This window comes from Loxodonta africana, chromosome 10 (assembly GCF_030014295.1).
Source record: "Loxodonta africana isolate mLoxAfr1 chromosome 10, mLoxAfr1.hap2, whole genome shotgun sequence".
NCBI lineage: Eukaryota > Metazoa > Chordata > Mammalia > Proboscidea > Elephantidae > Loxodonta > Loxodonta africana.
In genome coordinates, this window is record NC_087351.1 from 23203923 (window position 1) to 23226553 (window position 22631).

At 38.9% G+C, this 22631-nt stretch overlaps 1 protein-coding gene across 1 annotated transcript in view; it reads right to left on the bottom strand.

The window, feature by feature from the left end:
* The window catches only part of AVEN (apoptosis and caspase activation inhibitor), a 191258-nt gene that overhangs the window by 147065 nt on the left and 21562 nt on the right, over positions 1-22631 (bottom strand). The window contains exon 2 of the mRNA XM_064291964.1: positions 8837-9014. Coding sequence (XP_064148034.1) covers positions 8837-9014 — 178 coding nt within the window. The remainder of the gene's footprint in view (positions 1-8836; positions 9015-22631) is intronic.

Genomic DNA, 22631 nt, shown 5'->3' on the forward strand with positions numbered 1-22631 from the left:
CAAAATAAGCTTAGAAAATGAACTGAGGGGCACGGGGAGGAAGAGACCGTTCAGAAGCGGAGAGGAGTCACCAGACCTGAATCGCAGGGAGCCCTTAGGCACCATTCCCGGAGCCCCCGCAGCGGGCTGCTACTAGCATTTGGCCGCAGTTTCCTCAGGGAGAAGCAGCCAGCCACACAGCCTACTCACACTTCCAGAACCTAAGAAGAACAGTGCTCTCAGCAAAAAGCTAAGTACTTGCCTATATTTTACCGTGACCCCCCAACCCCAAGCCAGCTTCAACGGCGGCTGAATTCCCTGGGCCTAAGACAGGTTCTGTTGAGCACCTACAGCCATCCTCCCAGCCTTGGGGAAGGGAAACATTTGCAGTTGGGGGAAAAGATAATTTGCTAGCTCCACTAACCGGGGAAGCTCAGGACAGAAGCAGCTCCTATCCAAGCATAAATGGTCCATGGACTTTGAGCACCTTTCCCCTCTGCATGGAAATGCATGGACCTATGTTGGGAGAATAGGCCCTTGTTGGCAGACTACAACTGTTTTAGCTGTGCAGTGGAGAGGTGAGTGTTTGATGTTTGACATTGCTTTGCCTATTAAACAACATCCTCACCTACCCACATCGGGGACCTAAGGACTGGTAGCTCCACTCAGGTCACCCAGCCACCTGCAACAGGGGTCCAAAGATAACTGGTACCTCCCACTCCTTACAACCAAAAACTTTGGGTGCCCATGATCCATCTACAGAACCCACCCACCTGCACACTCTAGGGAACAGGGAAGTGCTTTCCTCAGAGACACTAGGGGGTCGGTTCTCAGCCCCCTGCTTTGCTCAGACCATGACCTCCTGCTGCAATCAGATACCAGCATATACGCCAATCACCCACGTCCCTCTAGGACTGTAGGACAGAGCCTGTACCACACACTTGATGATCAGCTACCTGGAAACCTAAGCTGAATTCATACAAGAAAACTGAATGGACTCCTAGACTGATATACCTGAAAACAGCTCTAGTCATCTGGGGACAGGATGTCAGAGCTCCAAAGGCAAAAATAATCAAGCTAGCTCACTCAAGCAACCCATTTGGGTATATCAAGATAAAACAAAGCAAGAAGCTACGACACAGTAATCAAGCATAAACTAATACAATAACTTATAGATGGCTCAGAGACAACAGGCAATATCAAGTCACATAAAGAAATAGACCATGAACACCTCAACAAACTCTCAAAACAAAGAATCCAGGGATCTTCTAGGTGAAAGGGCATTCCTGGAATTACCAGAGCCAGAATACAAAAGCTTAACATACAGAACCCTTCAAGACATCAGGAAGGAAATGAGGCAATACGCAGAACAAGCCAAGGAACACACAGATTAAGCAACTGAAGAAATTAGAAAGATTATTCAGGAACATAATGAAAAGTTTAATAAGCTGCAAAAATCCATAGACAGACCATAGACAGAGAGCAATCAGAAATTCAGAACATTAACAATAAAATTACAGAAGTAGACAACCTAATAGAAAGTAAGAGGAGCAAAATTGTGCAAGTAGAAGCTGGAATTTCTGAACTCGAAGATAAATCACTTGGCACTAATATATTTGAAGAAAAATCAGGTAAAAGAATTTTAAAAAATGAAGAAACCTTAAGAATCATGTGGGACTCTATCAAGAGAAACAACCTACAAGTGATTGTAGTACCAGAACACGGAGGGATAACGGAAAATACACAGAGAATTGTTGAGGATTTGTTGGCAGAAAACTTCCCTAATATCGTGAAAGATGGGAAGATATCTATCCAAGCAGCTCATCGAACTCCACATTAGGTAGATCTTAAAAGAATATCACCAAGACATATTATAATCAAACTTACCAAAACCAAAGATAAAGAGAATTATAAGAGCAGCGAGGGATACACAAAAATTCACCAGAAAGGAGAGCCAATAAGAATAAGCTTAGACTACTTGGCAGAAATCACGCAGGCAAGAAGGCAATGGGACGACATATTTAAAAAATTGAAGGACAAATTTGCCTGGCAAGAATCACATATCCAATAAAACTGTCTCTTAAATATGAAAGTGAAATTAAGACATTTCCAGACAAACACAAGTTTAGGGAATTTGTAAAAACCAAACCAAAACTATAAGAAATACTAAGGGGAGTTCTTCAGTTAGAAAATCAATAATATCAGGTATCAATCCAAGACTAGAACACTGGGCAGAGCAACCAGAAGTCAACCCTGACAGGGAAATCCAAAAAAACAAAGCAAGATTATTTAAAAAAAAAAAAAAAAGCCCAAAACAGGGTAACAGCGATGTTATTATATAAAAGAAGACAACATTGAACTAATAAGGAGGGAATAAGAAATGTAATCATACACCTTCCGTATGGAGAGGAAGATATGGTGATACAAAGAAATAAAAGTTAGGTATACTTTAGAAAAATAGGGGTAAATAATAAGGTAACCACTAAGGAGACAAACTATCCTACTAATCAAAATAAAATACAAGGGAAAAATACAGACTCAGCAGAAACAAAATCAACAAGGACAAATATAAAGAAAGGACAATACATAAAGATAATCCACGCAGCACATAAAATTAAGTGGGAAAAAGAAACTATCAACAACACACAAAAAAAGACATCAAAATGATAGCACTAAATTCATACCTGTCCATAATTACGCTGAAGGTAAATGGACTAAGTGCACCAATAAAGAGACAGAGAGTGGCAGAATGGATTAAAAAACAAGATCTGTCTATATGGTGCCTACAAGAGACACACCTTAGACTTAGAGACACAAACTAAAACTCAAAAAAATATATATCAAGCAAGCAACAACCAAAAAGAGCAGGAGTGGCAATATTAATGTCTGACAAAATAGACTTTAAAGTTAAATCCATCAGAAAGGATAAGGAAGGACACCATATAATGATTAAAGGAACAATACAACAAGAAGATATAACCATAGTAAATATTTATGCACCCAATGACAGGGCTGCAAGATACATAAAACAAACTCTATCAGCATTGAAAACTGAGATAGACAGCTCCAAAATAATAGTAGGAGACTTCAACACACCACTTTCGGTGAAGGACAGGACATCCAGAAAGAAGCTCAATAAAGACATGGAAGATCTAAATGCCACAATCAACCAACTTGACCTCATAGACATATATAGAACACTCCACCCAACAGCAGCCAAGTATACTTTCTTTTCTAGTACACATGGAACATTCTCTAGAATAGACCACATATTAGGTCATAAAACAAGCTTTAGCAGAATCTAAAACATTGAAATATTACAAAGCATCTTCTCTGACCATAAGGCCATAAAAGTGGAAATCAGTAACAGGAAAAGCAGGGAAAAGAAATCAGCCACTAGGGAACTGAACAATACCCTGCACAGAAAAGACTGGATTATAGAAGACATTAAGGATGGAATAAAGAAATGCATAGAATCCAATGACAATGAAAACACTTCTATCAGAACTTTTGGGACACAGCAAAAGCAGTGATCAGAGGCCAATTTATATCAATAAATGCACACATCCAAAAAAAAAGAAAGGGCCAAAATCAAAGAATTATCCCTAGAACTTGAACAAATAGAAAGAGAGCAACAAAAGAAACCCACAGGCACCAGAAGAAAACAAATAATAAAAATTAGAGCAGAACTAAATGAAATAGAAAACAGAAAAACAATTGAAAGAATTAACAAGACCAAAAGCTGGTTCTTTGAAAAAAGCAACAAAATTGATAAACCATTGGCCAAAATGACAAAAAGAAAAACAGGAGAGGAAGCAAGTAACCCAAATAAGAAATGAGATGGCTGATACTACAACAGACCCAACTGAAATTAAAAGAATCACATCAGATTACTACAAAAAACTATAGTCAAACAAATTTGGAAACCTAGAAGAAATGGTTGAATTCCTAGAAACACAGTACCTACTTAAACTAACACAAACAGAGGTAGAACAACTAAATAGACCCATAAAAAAGAAGAGATTGAAAAGGTAATCAAAAAACTCCCAACAAAAAAAAACCCTGATCCAGACAGCTTCACTGCAGAGTTCTACCAAACTTTCAGAGAAGAGTTAACACCACTACTACTAAAGGTATTTCAGAGCATAGAAAAGGATGAAATACTCCCAAACTCATTCTATGAAGCCATCATATCCCTGATACCAAAACCAGGTAAAGACACCACAAAAAAAGAAGATTATAGACCTATATCCCTCATGAACGTAGATGCAAAAATACTCAACAAAATTCTAGCCAATAGAATTCAACAACATATCAAAAAAATAATTCACCATGACCAAGTGGGATTCATATCAGGTATGCAGGGATGGTTCAACATTAGAAAAACAATTAATGTAATCCACCACATAAATAAAACAAAAGACAAGAATCACATGATTTTATCAATTGATGCAGAAAAGGCATTTGAAATGTTCAACACCCATTTATGATAAAAACTCTCAGCAAAATAGGAATAGAAGGAAAATTCCTCCACATAATAAAGTGCATTTATACAAAGCCACCAGAAACCCTGGTGGCGGAAACCGTGGTAGTGGTTGAGTGCTACGGCTGTTAACCTAAAGGTTGGCAGTTCAAATCCGCCAGGCACTCCTTGGAAACTCTACAGGGCAGTTCTACTCTGTCCTATAGGGTCACTATGAGTCGAAATCAACTCGCTGGCACGGGGGTTTGGTGTTATACAAAGCCAACAGGCAACATCACCCTAAATGGAGAGAGCCTGAAAGCATTCCCATTAAGATCAGGAACGAGACAAGGATGGCCTTTATCACCGCTCTTATTCAACATTCTATTGGAGGTCCTAGCCAGAGCAATTAGGCTAGATGAAGAAAGAAAGGGCATCCAGATCGTCAAGGAAGAAGTAAAATTATCTGTATTTGCAGATGACATGACCTTATACACAGAAAACCCTAAGGAATCCTCCAGAAAACTACTGAAACTAATAGAAGAGCTCAGCAGAGTATCGGGATACAAGGTAAACATACAAAAATCAGCTGGATTCCTCTACACCAACAAAAAGAACATCGAAGAGGAGATCACCAAATCAGTGCCATTTAGAGTAGCCCCCAAGAAGATAAAATACTTAGGCATAAACCTTACCAGAGATGTAAAAGACTTATACAAAGAAAACTACAGTACACTTCTGCAAGAAACCAAAGAGACCTACATAAGTGGAAGAACATACATTGCTCATGGATGGGAAGACTTAACATTATAAAAATGTCTATTCTGCAAAAAAAAATCTATACATTTAATGCAATTCCTATCTAAATCCCAAGGACATTCTTTAATGAGATGGAGAAACAAATCATCAACTTCATATGGAAGGATAAGAGGCCCCAGATAAGTAAGGCATTACTGAAAAAGAAGAACAAAGTGGGAGGCCTTACTTTACCTGATTTTAGAGCCTATTATACCACCACAGTAGTCAGAACAGCCTGGTACCGGTACAACAGATACATAGACCAATGGAACAGAATTGAGAATCCAGACATAAATCCATCCACATATGAGCAGTTGACATTTGACAAAGGCCCCAAAACAGTTAAATGGGGAAAAGACAGTCTTTTTAACGAATGGTGCTGGCATAACCGGATGTCTACCTGCAAAAAAATGAAACAAGACCCATACCTCACTCCATGCACAAAAACTAACTCAAAATGGATCAAAGACCTAAATATACAATCTAAAATAATAAAGATCATGGAACACAAAATAGGGACAACATTAGGGGCCCTAATACATGGCATAAACAATATACAAAATGCTATCAAGAATGCAGAAGAAAAACTAGATAATTGGGAGCTCCTAAAAATCAAAGACCTATGCTTATCCAAAGACTTCACCAGAAGAGTAAAAAGACAACCTACAGGCTGGGAAAAAATTTTTAGCTATGACATTTCCAATCAGCGCTTGATCTCTAAAATCTACATGATACTGTAAAAACTCAACTACAAAAAGACAAATAACCCAATTAAAAAATGGGCAAAGGATATGAATAGGCAATTCACTAAAGAAGACATTCAGGAAGCTAACAGATACATGAGGAAACGTTCACGATCGTTAGCCATTAAAAAATTTTAAAAAAGCCATTAGAGAAATGCAAATCAAAACTACAGTGAGATTTCACCTCACTCCAACAAGGCTAGCATTAATCCAAAAAACACAAAATAATAAATATTGGAAAGGCTGTGGAGAGATTGGAACACTTACACACTGCTGGTGGGAATGTCAAACGGTAGAACCACTTTGGAAATCAATTTGGCGCTTCCTTAAAAAGCTAGAAATAGAACTACCATATGACCCAGCAATCCCACTCCTCGGAATATATCCTAGAGAAATAAGAACCTTTACACGAACAGATATACGCACACCCATGTTCACTGAGGCACTGTTTACAACAGCAAAAAGATGGAAGCAACCAAGGTGCCCATCAACGGATGAATGGATAAATAAATTACGGTATATTCACACAATGGAAAACTATGCATCGATAAAGAGTGGTGAGGAATCTGTGAAACATTTCATAACATGGAAGAACCTGGAAGGCATTATGCTGAGTGAAATTAGTCAGTTGTAAAAGGACAAATATTATGTAAGACCACTATTATAAGAACGTGAGAAATAGTTTAAACTGAGAAGAAAGCATTCTTTTGTGGTTACAAGAGGGGGAAGGGAGGAAGAGTGGGAGAGGGGTTTTCACTAATTAGATAGTAGATAAGAACTACTTTAAGTGAAGGGAAAGACAACACACAAAACAGGAGAGGTCAGCACAAAGGGACTAAACCAAAAGCAAAGAAGTTCCTGAATAAACTGAATGCTTCGAAGGCCAGCATAGCAGGGGCCAGGGTTTGGGGACCATGGTTTCAGGGGACATCTAAGTCAACTGGCATAATAAAATCTATTAAGAAAACATTCTGCATCCCACTTTGAAAAGTGGCATCTGGGGTCTTAAACAGTAGCAGGCAGCCATCTAAGATGCATCAATGAATCTCAACCTACCTGGATCAAAGAAGAATGAAGAACACCAAGGACACAAGGTAATTACGAGCCCAAGAGACAGAAAGGGCCACATGAACCAGAGACTACATCCTCCTGAGACCAGAAGAACTAGAAGGTGCCCGGCTACAACCGATGACTGCCCTGACAGGGAACACAACGGAGAACCCCTGAGGGAGCAGGAGAGCAGTGGGATGCAGACCCCAATTTCTCATAAAAAGACCAGGCTTAATGGCCTGACTGAGACTAGAAGGACCCCGGTGGTCATGGCCCCCAGACCTTCTGTTGGCCCAGGACAGGGACCATTCCCGAAGCCAACTCTTCAGACATGAATTGGACTGGGCAATGGGTTGGAGAGGGATGCTGGTGAGGAGTGTGCTTCTTGGATCAGGTGGACACTTGAGACTATGTTGGCATCTCCTGCCTGGAGGGGAGATGAGAGGGTAGAGGGGGTTAGAAGCTGGCAAAATGCATACAGAAAGAGAGAATGGAGGGAGGGAGCAGGCTGTATAATCAGGGGGAGAGTAACTGGGAGTATGGTGTATATAAGTTTTTGTGTGAGAGGCTGCCTTAATTTGTAAACTTTCACTTAACGCTCAATAAAAATTATTTTTTAAAAAAATGTGTATCAGCTTGGCTAGGCCAGGATTCCCAGTATTGTGTGGGAGGGAAAGGGGAGTCCAAAACAAACTGAAAAATTAACTTGATTTTATTTCTCTGTTCTTCATATCTTCATCCTTAATTTTTTTAACCTGGCCATAACAGCATTTTTCTTATTGAGGTTCACATGTAGTTGCAAGAAATCATATAGAGAAGATCCCTTGTTCACTTTGCCCAGTTTCCCCAATAGCACTTTGCAAAACTATAGTATAAAAACACAAGTAGAATACTGACATACTGACATTGATAGAATCCACCAAACTTATTCAGATTTCCCCAGTTTTACTTGAACTCCTGTGTGTAGGTGTGTGTGTTAAGTCCTACAAAATATTATCACTTGTATAGGTTTGTGTATTCATCACCATAATCAAGATACTGAACAGTTCCAACAATACAAGGCTTCCTCGTTTATAATCATATCCGCTTGCTCCCCCCACACCTGGCAACCATCAATCTGTCCTCCATCCATCCTTTAAATTCTTACTTCATACTCTAGTCATACACCCAGGGCTACTCCATTATTTCCCCTTACTACTCTCCAGCTTCACCCAGCTCCACCTCACCTAAGATAGCGTCAATCTTAGATAACAGCCAGCCATGGAAGGAATGGGTTTTTTACCTCACTGATAGAGAAGGCTGAGTCCCAAAAGCGAAAAAGAAAACTTTTGGTATTCGGGTGCATATAGCTCTAACATGTACACATCCACTAATACGCACATTCTTGGCTGTTAAAAAAAGGGGCGGGGAAAGAACATATATATTCTAGCAACTCTGTAAAGCTTTGTATCGTCCTAAGAACTGATTCCTCTGAAATCACAAGAGCGCCTACTTCTGTTTCTCAGATTACCTAATTCAGAGTGGAACGGTTCAGTATTTTCCACATATATAAAGTCTTTTATCCATCTCAACAGAAAGACCCTAGTCATTCTACAACAGCACATGGAAATCTTGATTTTGACTTTTAAAAACTTCATCTTTCCCTTGCAACCCATTAGAAACACTGTCCTTTACTTGGATTTAAAATCCAAAGACCAAGGAATGGATGGCTAGTTATAAAAGCACAATTTAAAAAGCAACATAAATAAAAAGCCTATGCAATTTTCACAACCCCAAGCAGTAGGTATACCACTGGAATTCATACCTGCAGAGCTAAGGAGAACGCTGAAATCTGTGCCCCTCTGGGATTCTCCACTTTCATTATCAGCCTCTTTTTCCGTATCTTGATATCGATCCCAGTTAGAGACGATCTTTCTTTTAGAATAATTGCCCTGGTCATCATTCTCTCCTTCACAGGTCTCTGCATCACTGTCATCTTCAACCTGCAATCAGTAGAGAGAAATCAGTAAGCAGGCAGTGGAAATCTTGACCTTGGCAGCCTTAGCAATAAAATAAAACAAAATAACAGGAAAAAAAAAGTACAAAGGGAACATAAAAGAGAGCAAAATTATAGACCAAGCTGTGTGAAGATATGAAATAAAATTTCAAATGCATTACACCAGCATGTTCTATCAGCGTAAACTTTTCATCTAGCACTGAAAAGGAATTCTGGCAAATTACTGCCTAAAAATTTGTGTAAAGTCTTTAACATCTACCCCAACATATCCTATTTTAACCGTTATTTATTTTTTTTTTTTCATCTAGTTGAAATCAAGACTGAAACAGTCTTAAGCTCAAAGGACTTCGGGATGGAAATAAACTCTCCCTTTCGATTTACAGATTTCAGAAACACACCTCATAAATGTTTTATAAACTTTAAGTGAGAGGCCTGCTTAGAAGCATTCTAGAGAACAGGTCCCAGTCCTGAGCTCTAAAGGGTTAAGAGAGCATGCAGAAAAAAATATATAGTGGGAGAAACTCTAGAAGTCAAAAGGCCCAATTTCTGAAATAAATTACAAGGGGGAAAAACTGGTGAGGGAGGTGGATAGGGATGAAACAAGATTTGGCATAACTGACAAGCGCTGATGACTACATGGAAATTCATTATATTACCCTCCCTTCTTTTGTATAAGTTTGAAATTTTCTGTAATAAAAAGTTAAATTTAAAAAAATGACAGATACATGCAGAATCTAAAGATAGGGTTCAAAGAAGTACCACAAAGATTATGAAATTCTCACCCAGAAAAAAATCAGTGAAACCTATTAAAACTACCCATCTGTACAGGATGAGTTAGTATGGACTTTTTTTTAAAAAATAAGCTTTTACTAACACAAAAACATGACATGTACATTGTAGTAAATAAATAATGCTTCGCTTTCTTGTGACCAGAGAGTACCACTATTAACACCTTAGTGTATACACTTCCAGATCTTTTTCTATGTGTGCATGTATATGTAAGTACATGTGTGTGCGTGTGCATGTATAAATATACATCATCTATCAGTTTGTCATACTGTGGTGACTTATGTGTTGCTGTGATGCTGGAAGCTATGCCACTGCTATTTCAAACACCATCAGGGTCACCCATGGTGGACAGGTCTCAGCAGAGCTTCCAGACTAAGACAGACTAGAAAAAGGACCTGGCGGTCTACTTCTTAAAAAAATTGGCCAGTGAAAACCTTATGAATAGTAGTGGGAATACTGTCTGATATAGTGTCGGAAGATGAGCCCCTCAGGTAGGAAGGCACTCAAAACATGACAGAGAAGAGCTGCCACCTCAAAGTAGAGTTGACCTTAACGCTGTGAATGGAATAAAGCTTTCAAGACCTTCATTGCTGATGTGGCACGACTCAAAATAAGAAGAAACGGATGGAAACATCTACTAATAACCAGAACATGGAATGTACGAAGTATGAATCTTGGAATATTAGAAGTTGTTAAAAATGAAATGGAATGCATAAAGATCAATATCCTTAGCATTAGTGAGCTGAAATAGACTAGTATTGGCCATTCTGAATTCGACAATCATATCATCTACTGTGCCGGGTGTAATGGATTGAATTGTGTCCCCCAAAACTATGCGTCGACTTGGCTAGTCCATGTGTGGTTGTCCTCCATTTTGTGATTTTCCTCTGTGTTATAAATCATAATATCTGCCCATGGCGAAAAAGGATTAGGGTGAGATATAACACCCTTGCTCAGGTGACATCCCTGATCCAACGTAAAGAGAGTTTCCTTGGGGTGTGGCCTACAGCATCATCTCACATGACATAAAACTAAAGGGAAGCAGATAGAGAGTTGGGGACCTCGTACCACCAAGAAAAGCAGTGCCAGAAGTAGAGCAAGTCCTTTTCAACACTTAAAAAGCAAAGATGTCACTTTGAAGACTAAGGTGCACCTGACTCAAGCCATAATCTTTTCAATTGCCTTATATGGATGTGAAAGCTGAATAATGAATAAAGAAGACAGAAGAATTGATGACTTTGAATTATGGTGTTAGTGAAGAGTATTGAATATATCATGGACTGGCAGAAAAAAAAACAAATCTGTCTTGGAAGAAGTACAGCCAGGTGCTCCTTAAAAGAGAAGATGGCTAGGCTTTATCTCGTGTATTTTGGACATGTTATGAGGAGGGACCATTCCCTGGAGAAGGAACACCATGCTTGGTAAAGTAGAAGGTCAGCAAAAAAAAAGGAAGAACCTCAATGAGGTGGATTGACACAGTGGCTGTAACAATGGGCTCAAACATAACAATGATTGTGGGAATGGCACAGTGTTTCATTCTGTCATACATGGGGTCATTATGAGGCGGAACACCAACTTGATGGCACCTAACAACATATATGCATGTGTGTGTATACATGGCACAGTGTTTCATTCTGTCATACATGGGGTCATTATGAGGCGGAACACCAACTTGATGGCACCTAACAACACATATGCACGTGTATGTATACACAAACACACACCTGTTTTTTTAAATCTGTATTCTCCCTGGTTTCATTTCAGATTTTCATTTCATCCAGTACCCAAACTATTTCCAAATTTCCCTAATTGACACACAAAAAAATTCCTTTACAGCTGGTTTGTCCAAACCAGTATCCAATGCAGGATACTGCATTGTATCTTACTGTTTTGTCTCTTACGTCTCTTTTTCTCTAGCACAGTCCCTTTTTTATGACATTGATTCATTGAAGAGACCTGGCCAGGTACTACTCAGAAGGACCCATCTTCTGTCCAGCTTCTTCCTCATGGAAGCACTGTCTCTATAGTTCAGTGTTTTACATCTGATATTTCCCATAAACTAATCAAAAAAATATAAATGCCTGATGGATTCAAACTAAATATATTTTTGCTGAAATACACCATAGATGGTACTCTGAACTTCATCTTCCATCACATCAAATGACAAAATAAATGCCTGGGCCAACATAAGAAATGCTAAGATTGGGTGATGAAGTGTGATCCACCCATTGTACAGATGTTTTCCCCCTTGCATCTGGGAAACTCTTCATGCTGTTATTTTGGTCCACAATTAACTTCTAGTGCCCCATCAACCTTTCACCCAATCAATTTAATACTAGTCAATAATCCTCATTTGAATCAAATTCCCTAAGTGTGTGAAATCGTGTAAATTGAGATCTGTTTCAGCCCTCAAATATCATCATAATCTTCCTTGACAGCACAAAAAGATGGCAGTCCACATTATAATCTACGAATTGCAAAGACTGCCTGAAACCTAGAGGTTGCCACCATAGCTGTAAGTTTCTCAGAACCAAAAAGATGCCAGCAGATTGAAGGTATGCAACCACATCAGATCTGCTATATAAATAAAAACAAATACGGGGAGCATTCCAAAGAAAACAGCATTGTGATGAGAACTTGGGGGACAGAACTAAAACTGAAAATACTAAAAAAAAAAGAGCAAATCCAATATTCTTTTGTTGGCCCGCAGGGTAAACAGAGTTCAGAGGGGTTTCTCCTGTGAGTACAAAATGTCTGAATATAGCCTTAACACATGGCAGAAATGTAAACCCAGGCAAAATAATTTGCTTGATGTGAAAGACGATTACGGTCTGAAACATCTGAGCCAACTCTTAACGCAGTGAAACAAGCACTGAAACGGGAGGCAGGAGACCCACTAGATAGAATTAATGGCTCTGCCATCAGCATCATTTAGTATTTACTGAGTGTTTATAACAGGCTGGGCCTCACACAGCCGAATGACTCACTAATTCCCAACTTCGAAGAATCACTGAACAAGGATCTCACTACCCCCACCTAAGAGCAGAGACAGGAACAGTTGTCATCAGTCTCCATCACAAGAGGGCAGTAGGAAGTAATAAAGTTTAGAAGGCATTTGGTGTAACTTAAAGAAAGGTGCATCTTAAAAGTCCTAGAGATTTTATGTTTGGTCCATTCTGCAAAGACGTGGGACAAATTTTTAAAATACAAAGCCTCAAGATGGAGAGAAGGAAGGAAGCAATTAAGAAAATTTCGGTGAAAACTATAAATATAAAGGCATCATTATTATGTTAGCAACCTCATGACAAGCTTATTGTGGTAATTTTCGCTGTAACATTTTATACCTGGGCATTGGTCATTGGTTGCAGCATTCATAAAATAACACAAAGCCAATTAGTTCAACAGGCTAAAGATCTACTATGATTAAATTACCGCTGAGCTACTGTGTTATCCAACAGAACAAAAAATAATAATAATCTACTAAAAACAAACAGAGAAAAGGTAGCTTAATGTTTTGTAGTTCTTTAAATAGGCATGGGTAATTTTAACTTCCCCTACATTACAGAATAAAAATGAGAAAAAAATTATCTCATGGGTGACTACTCAGAGCTGACAATAATCTAACTCTCCCCAGGAAGAAGAGCTAGGGCAAGAAAACAGTCTTGCTTCTACATGCCTTTATGTACATATGTAATTGATGTAGGAGACTGTGAGTCAAGCTATCAGTTTTCTTTTCAAATGTAAAGAAGACAGTCAGACAATAAAAGGCTACCCTAAAATTTCCGTTAAGAAAAGGAGGGAACACTTCCTGACTCATTCTATGAGGCCAGCATTCCCAAAACCAAAGCAAGACAAAGACATCACAAGAAAAGAAAACTACAGGCCAATATCCCTTATTAATACAGATGCAAAAATCCTCATGGAAATACTAGCAAACCAAATTCAGTAGCATACTAAAATGAGTATATACGAGGGCCAAGTGGGGTTCAAAATTCAAAAATCAATCATTATAATACATATTAATAGCAAAAAAAAAAAAGAAACCCATGATCTCAATTGACACAGAAAAGGCATTTGGCAATATCCCAACAACTTTTCAGGATAAAAACATTCAGAAAGCTAGAGATAAAGAAGAACGTACTCAACGTGATACAGGGCATTTATGAAACACCCATAGCTAACATCATACTCAATGGTGAAAGCCTGAAAGCTTTTCCCTTAAGATCAGGAACAAGACAAGGATGTCCACCTTCACCACTGCTATTCGACATTGTACTAGAAGTCCTAGCCAGGGCAATTAGACAAGAAAAAGAAATAAAAGGCATCCAAATTGGAAAGAAAAGAAAGCGGTAAAATTATTTCTGTTCACAGATGACCTGATCTCATGTGTAGAAAATCCTAAAGAATCCACAAAAGAGCCGTTAGAGCTAATAAATTCAACAAAGGTGCAGGATACAAAATCTGTTGTATTTCTATACACTAGCAATGAACAATCCAAAAATGACATTAAGAAAACAAGTACGTTTACAAAATCATCAAAGAGAATAAAATACTTAGGAATAAATTTCACCAAGGAGACGCAAAACTAATGAAAACTACAAATCCTTGTTTCTTTCTCACGTGTGTTGTTTTAGAGAGCTGGCTAAGAGTGAAAGGCATGGAAAGGTAATTACCATTTGCTGGGACCCCAAACAAGTGATATACTAAGGGACCCTTGTTGCACAGCGGTTAAGAGCTTGGCTGCTAACCAAAAGGTCTGCAGTTCGAATCCACCAGCCACTCCTTGGAAACCCTATGGGGCAGGTCTACTCTGTCCTATAAGTGGTAACCAACACAACAGCAATGGGTTTGGTGGTTTTTTGGTTCTTACTATAAAGACCCTGGGAGTTCTAGGCTTCGACGATTTAAGGGTAGTTTGGGAAATTAGACCGGAGTAAGTTTTATTGAAGTAATTGGTGATTTTAAACTATGCTTTGTGCAAGTCCTTTTGTAGACTCCTTCAGAGGCGTATAGAAAGAATTGAGAGGTGGCAATAAAATCAGTTTCATCTTGTTTTACAAACGGGGGTTCATGTAAGAATTTAGGCTAACAAAAATTTGAAAACTACCAAATTAGCCAACCCCATAAACTAGATTAATGCCAACAACTTTTCTAGTAAGGAAGGCACTAAACGATCTGCAGTGGAAACAATCTACTTCCTGGTACGGCTACCATCTAAGATAGTGTTTTGCTTGCTCAATCTACTTAACACACAGACACACACAATAATTAGAGACGCAAGTAAGAGGCCTACGAGAATTTCCTTCCCTAAACTGGTTAATTAAAAGGTTGATGTTGTTAAGTGCCATCAAGTCAATTTCAGACTCATAGCGACCCCATGTGACAGAGAAGAACCGCTCCATAGGATTTCCTAGGCTCTTAATCATTACTTTTTTTTTTTTTAATCATTACTGGAGAAGATCGCCAGGTGTTTCCTCCTGGCTGGTGACTTGGAACCTCTGACCTTTTGGTTAGCAGCCAAGCCCTTAACCATTGTACCACCAGGGCTCCTTATTAAATGGTTATATACACAAAAACACAAAAAATATCAACTCTTATATGAAGCTTACAGGTAATGAGCATTCCTGGGTAACTGTAGCCTACAAAACATAACTTGTCCAAAGCCACTGACCTTTTACTCTTTCCTAAAGGAGTATCTTAGCTATCTAGTGCTGCTATAACAGAAATACCACAAGTGGATGGTTTCAACAAACAGAAGTTTATTCCTTCACAGTCTCGTAGGCTAGAAGTCCAAATTCAGGGCACCAGCTCCAGGGGAAGGTTCTCTCTCTCTGTTAGCTCTGGAGGAAGGCCCTTGTCATCAATCTTCACCTGGACTAGGAACTTCTAAGCACAGGGACCCCGAGTCCAAAGGACATGTTCTTCTTCTGGCACTACTTTCTTGATGGTATGAGGTCTCAATGTCTCTCTGCTTGCTTCTCTCTTCTATATCTCAAAAGAGATTGACCTAAAACACAATCTAATCTTGTAGATTGAGTCCTGCTTCATTAACATAAAAACACACAGAGCAACTAGGATAGGAAAATGAAAAGACTCCATGGAAAACATCCACAACAACTTAGGTGACAAGTTATCTCCACAAACTCCCCAAATACAAATAGGTGTGAACAAATCACCCACAGTCAAAAGCCCTCCATGGTGCCAGCATCTGTGAGAGGAAGCAAAGGGACAAAACTGAGCATCTGACAGACCTGAGAATCCCAAATAAACAACAGGTACTCACTAGAGAGTTCCGTAGGCCAATTTGAGAACAGCATCTAAAAATGTTGAGGTTTTACACATCCTAATAGCAGGTGAGTATGAGAAATTTTTAGCCAAGTCTGAAGGAGCTAAAAAAAAAAAAAGTCTAGGCCCTATGAATGCTCAAAAAAAGAAAAGACGGAAGCTCTTCTACAGCACGAAGCCCCACTGTGAAGGCAAACTGTCGCGGTAGAATCCAAATTGGGCTGAGAAGGTACAATTAAAAAAAAAGAAGAAGAAGGGCCAGATGAAGGAGGTGAGTGGGAGGGAGAAAGGTAATACCAGAACATTTGAGAAGTAAGATCCATATTTTTAACCCTTCAAGACAACAGAAGAGGGTGCCCCCAACAAAACCAAAAGTTGGTTTTTTTAAAGGATCAACAAAATCAACAAACCACTGGCCAAACTGACAAAAGAAAAACAGGAAAGAACACAAATAACCCAAATAAGAAATGAAATGGGGGACATTAAAACAGACCCAACTGAAATAAAAAAGATCATAACAGAGTATTATGAAAACTACACTCTAACAAATTTGAAAACCTAGAGGAAATGTATAAATTTCTAGAGACACATTACCTACCCAAATTAACACAAAATGACATTGAAAATCTGAACAGACCCATAACAAGAGAAGAGATTGAAAAGGTAATTAAAAAAAAAAAAACTCCCAACCAAAAAAAGCCCTGGCCCAGGTGGCTTCACTGGAGAATTCTACCAAATATCCAGAAAAGAGCTTACACCAGTACTATTCAAACTATTTCAGAACACAGAAAAGGAAGCAATACTTCCAAATTCATTCTATGAAGCCAGCATAACCCTGATACCAAAACCAGGCAAAGACACCACAAAAAAAGAAAATTACAGACCAGAATGTCTCATGAATATAGATGCAAAAATTCTCAACAAAATTCTAGCCAATAGAATTCATCATCATATAAAAAAAATAATACACCATGACCAAGTAGAATTCGCACTAGGTATGCAAGAATGGTTCAACATTTGAAAATCAATCAACATAATCCACCACATTAATAAAAAGAAAGAAAAGAATCACATGATCATCTCAATCAACGTAAACCATTCCTGATAAAAACTCTCAATAAAATAGGTATAGACGGGAAATTTCTCAACATAATAAAGGGTGTCTATGCAAAACCAACAACCAACATCATTCCCAATGGAGAGAGGCTGAAAACATTCCCCTTGAGAACAGGAACAAGACAAGGATGCCCTTTATCACCACTCCTATTTAACACTGTGTTGGAAGTCTTAGCTGGAGCAATAAGGCAAGAAACAGAAATAAAGGGCATCCAAATTGGTAATGAAGAAGTTAAACTGTCCCTATTTGGAGATGACATGATACCAAGAAAATCCAAAAGGCTCCATGAGAAAACTACTGGAACTAATAGAAAGATTCAGCAGAGTAGAAGGATACAAGATAAACATACAAAAATCAGTTGGATTACTAAACACCAATAATGAGAACGATGAAAAGGAAATTAGGAAAACAATATCATTTATAATATATAATAGCCCCTAAAAAAATAAAATACTTGGGAATAAATCTAACCAGGGATGTAAAAGATCTATACAAAGAAAACTACAAAACGCCACTGCAAGAAATCAAAAGAGATCTACACAAATGGAAGAACATACCATGCTCATGGATTGGTAGACTCAACATTGTGAAAATGAAAATTCTACCCAAAGTGATTTACAAATACAATGCAATACCTACCCAAATACAAACAACATTCTTTAAAGAGATGGAAAAACTTATCATTAACTTTATATGGAAAGGGAAGAGGCCCTGGATAAGTAAAGCACTACTGAAGTAGAAGAAGAAAGTAGGAGGACTTGCACTACCTGACCTCAGAAACTACTGTACAGCTACAGTAGTCAAAACAGCCTGGTACTGGTAAAAATGACAGATATATTGACCAACAGAACAGAATTGAGAACCCAGATGTAAATCCATCACCTGTGGTCACCTGATCTTCGACAAGGGCCCAAAGTCCATCAAATGGGGAAAAGACAGTCTCTTTAACAAATGGTGCTGGCAAAACTAGATGTCTACCTGCAAAAAAAAAAAAATGAAACAGGGCCCGTACATCACACCATATACAAAAACTAACTCAAAATGGATCAAAGACCTAAGTATAAAGCCAAAAACTACGAAGTTCATAGAAGTAAAAATAGGATCAACGCTGGAGGCCCTAATACACAGCATTAACAGGATACAAATCATAACCAACAACACACAAGCTCCAGAGGATAAGCTAGATAACTGGGATCTTCTAAAAATTAAACACTTATGCTTATCAAAAGACTTCACCAAAAGAGTAAAAAGAGAACCTACGGACTGGGAAAAAAATTTCTGGCTATTACAAATCAGACAAAGGTCTAATCTCTAAAATCTACAAGAAAATCCAACACCTCTACAACAGAAAGACATAATCCAATTAAAAAACGGGCAAAGGAAATGAACAGACACTTCACCAAAGAAGATATTCAAGCGGCCAACAGACACATGAGGAAATGCTCACAATTTCTAGCCATCAGAGAAATGAAAATCGAAACCACGGAGAGATACCGTCTCACTCGGCATTACTGGCACGAAGCAATAAAACAGAAAATAACAAATATTGGAGAGGCTGAAGGAAGATCAGAACTCTTATGCACTGCTGGTGGGAATGAAAAATGATACAACCATTTTGGAAAACAATATGGTGCTTTCTTAGAAAGCTGGAACTAGAAATACCATATGATCCAGCAATCCCACTCCCAGGGATATATCCTAGAGAAATAAGAGTTGTCACATGAACAGATATATGCACATCCATGTTCACTGTAGCACTGTTCACAATAGCAAAAAAATAGAAACAACCTAGATGCCCATCAACAGATGAATGGATAAACAAACTGTGGTACATACACACAATGGAGTATTACGCAACACTAAAGAACAACGATGAATCTGTGAAGTATCACACAACATGGATGCATCTAGAGGACATTACGCTGAGTGAAATAAGTCAATCACAAAAGGACAAATACTGTATGAGTCCACTACTGTAAAAACTCATCAAAAGGTTTACATACAAAAAGAAATAATCTTTGATGGTTACGAGGGAGGGAAAAGGTGGCGGTGGGAAAACACTTAACAGACAAGCAGTAACTTTGGTGAAGGGTAAGACAGTGCACAATACTGGGAAAGCCAGCACAGCCTGCATAATGCAGGGCCATAGTAGCTCCACAGACACATTCAAACCCCCTGAGGGACCGAATTGCTGGGCTGAGGGCTGTGGGGACCATGGTCTCTGGGAACTTTTAGCTCAATTGGCATAACAGCGTTTATAATGAAAACGCTCTACATTCTACTTTGGTGAGTAGCCTCTGGGGTCTTAAAAGCCTGTGAGTGGCCATCTAAGATACTCCACTGGTCTCACCCCTTCGGATGCAAGGAAGGACGAAGAAAACTAAAGACACAAGGGAAAGATTAGTCCAAAGGATTAATGGACCACATCTACTACAGCCTCCACTAGACTAAGTCCAGTACAACTAAATGGTGCCCCGCTACCACCACTGACTGCTCTTAGAGGGATGACAACAGAGGGTCCCAGACAGAGCTGGAGAAAAATGTAGAACAAAATGCTAAACCAAAAAGAAAAGACCATACTTGCTAGCCTGACAGAGACTGGAGAAACCCTGAGAGTATGGTCCCTGGACATCCTTTCAGCTCAGTAATGAGGCCACTTCCTGAGGTTCACCCTTCAGCCAAAGATTGAACAGGTCCATGGAAGAAACCAAGACTAAAGGGATGCACCAGCCCTGGGGCAGGGACTGGAGGGTAGGAGGGAACAGGAAAGCTGGTAATGGGGAACCCAGGGTCGAGAGGGGAGTGTTGACGTGTTGTGGGGTTGTTAACCAATGTCATACAACAATGTATGTACTAACTGTTTGATGAGAAACTGGTTTGTTCTGTAAACCTTCATCTAAAGTTCAATTAAAAAAAAAGGAAGTGGGTGCCCTAGAGCCATCAAGTCAGAAAAGCCATCCTGAGCAGTGTCTCCCTTCTAAAAGTTCAGGAAAGCAGCACATGAAAATAAGCAACAACCAAGTTTCACGGTCAAATCCCATAGAAAGTTGTTACAAGGAAAATGATCATAAGGACAGGTACGCTTTTTAGGTGAAAGTTTACAGCACAAATTAGTTTCTCATTCAAAAATGTATACACAAATTGTTTGGTGGCACTGGTTTCAATCCCCACAATGTGTCAGCACTCTCCCCCTTTCCACCCCAGCTTCTCCACTGGGATCTCATCTTTGCTTTTGGTCAGGTGTTGCCCGTTAGGTCTCCGATACTGGACTGAACTAAGAAGCACGTTCCTAACATGTATTACTGTTTGTTTTATAGGCCTGTCTAATCTTTGGCTGAAAGGTAGACTTCAGAAGTGGCTTCAGTTCTGAGTTGGCAGGGTGTCTGAGGGCCATGGTTTCAGGGTCTCTCCAGTCTCAGTCAGACCATTAAGTCTGGTCTTTTTTTGTGAATTTAAATTTTGTTCTACATTTTTCTCCCACCCTGTCTGGAACTCTCTACAGTGATCCCTGTCAGAGCAGTCAGGGGTGGCAGCCGGGCATCATTTAGTTGTTCTGGGCTCAGGCTAGTAGAGGCTGTGGTTCATGTGGTCCTTTAGTCCTCTGGACTGCTATATGCCTCGTGTCTTTGGTCTTCTTCATTCTCCTTTGCTCCAGAGGTGATGGGACCAATAAATGTATTTTAGATGGCTACCTGCAAGCTCCAAGGCTATAATCCTTCTAGAAGCCGACTGTCACATATTTCTCCCTCAGAGCAGCTGGTAGGTTCCAACCACCAATCTTACTGTTAGCAGCTGAGAGCTTTAGCTGCTGTGGCACCAAGGCTCCTTCACTGAGCATTACATGGACATAAATTGAAAAAAAAAAAAAAAAACTTTCTATGCCTAGATTCTTCATCAGAATAAAGTTCACAACACTATCAGATGAACAAAGCACAAGAGGTCTCAGAAAAAGTTTGTATTATGTAGTCACCGAGGCAGGCTCTGATGGGTATTTATCTACCTCAGAGTTCACTTATCTCCCTTCCATTCCTTGAGTCTCTCCATGTGGTGGTCTCTTTTACAAGTTTCCCCCTTTCCTTCATACCACACTTTAATCAAAAGTATCTCCACAATATTCATCTCCTAGGCTCCAAAACATAAAGTGAATCTTTTATAAAATATTTCCTATAGGAGTTTTTGATCCAGTCAATAAACTTCTTCATCAAACCTGTGAATCCAGTGTAAGGTAAACCCAAGTGTCCGTGTGTGCTTGTATGCTATAGAGTAATACAAAAGACACAATTTAAATACTTAGGTGAGAGAATTTCTATCTCTAGTGAGCTGCTCTATTTCAAAACAGTATAGATGTTTTGTCCAAGAAAAAAAAAATGTGTTTCTACTTTACACTGCCTACTAAATAACCTCTTGGGCTTATCAAAATAACATGATATAAAAAAAAAAAAAAATGCTATGCCAAGTGCTTTTTCACCTACAATGAGGCAATCTACCTTTACCAAATCCACCCACTCAGTCCACCTGTTAATAGTTCATCAAAATGGCTAGAGCTGAGTTTTCGGCTCTCTCTACAAAATGCCACAGAGCAAAGCAACCACTACGATGTGCCGTTTTAAACAACATAGAGATCCTATCCTTGTCCAAATAAAGCCATTTCTCCAAAGAAGACCCTTTTCATCCACTATTTAGAAATGTCTATTACTTGAGAATTTTCATGTAATGTTCCTATTCTCGTGTAGTTATCAATTCAAGATACCAATTACCAAGATATGTGATTTCAGCGAGTCTTCTTCAGAGATTCTAAAAGGATTAAAAACTCTGTTACCTGGCAACTATTTTATCAAGCAAAGCTGAAAGGGGAAAAAAAAAAAGAAGAGCTGCAATATGGTCTTATACAGTTCTTTGAAATGCTATTGTACTGGATTCAAAGTACATAACAGGTTCAATAAATTCCTGATTTCTTAATGAAGCCAGCTGCCCTTCTCCTTGCCTCAAAATAGAGGTTTTACTATTAGATAATGTCCTTTTCTGCCTTTAGAATAGACCTTCCTAATGATGACTTTACAGGTTTGCTCCACAATATAAATCCAAGGAGGCAAACTAGAAATTTGGTTGAAACAACGCCATTTCTCTTGAAGCATCCTTGTAGATAATCTAGTTTAAGCTCCTAGCTTTAGAGATAACTCAGGCTTGGATAAGAACTTGCCCAAGATCTTACCAGACAGATGAAAATCTCCTAAAATGCAATCCAGTGCTTTTGTAAATGTACGTCTCTCCTCTGAGTAAAGTATTAGTAAAATAAATAATTATTATAAAGTATTAGTAAAATAAATAATTCCCTCTAACACTTAACTCTCCATTTCTAAAGCCTCTGTGAAGGTTCTGCTCAAAACTGCAACCACCAATGGAGAAAAATAA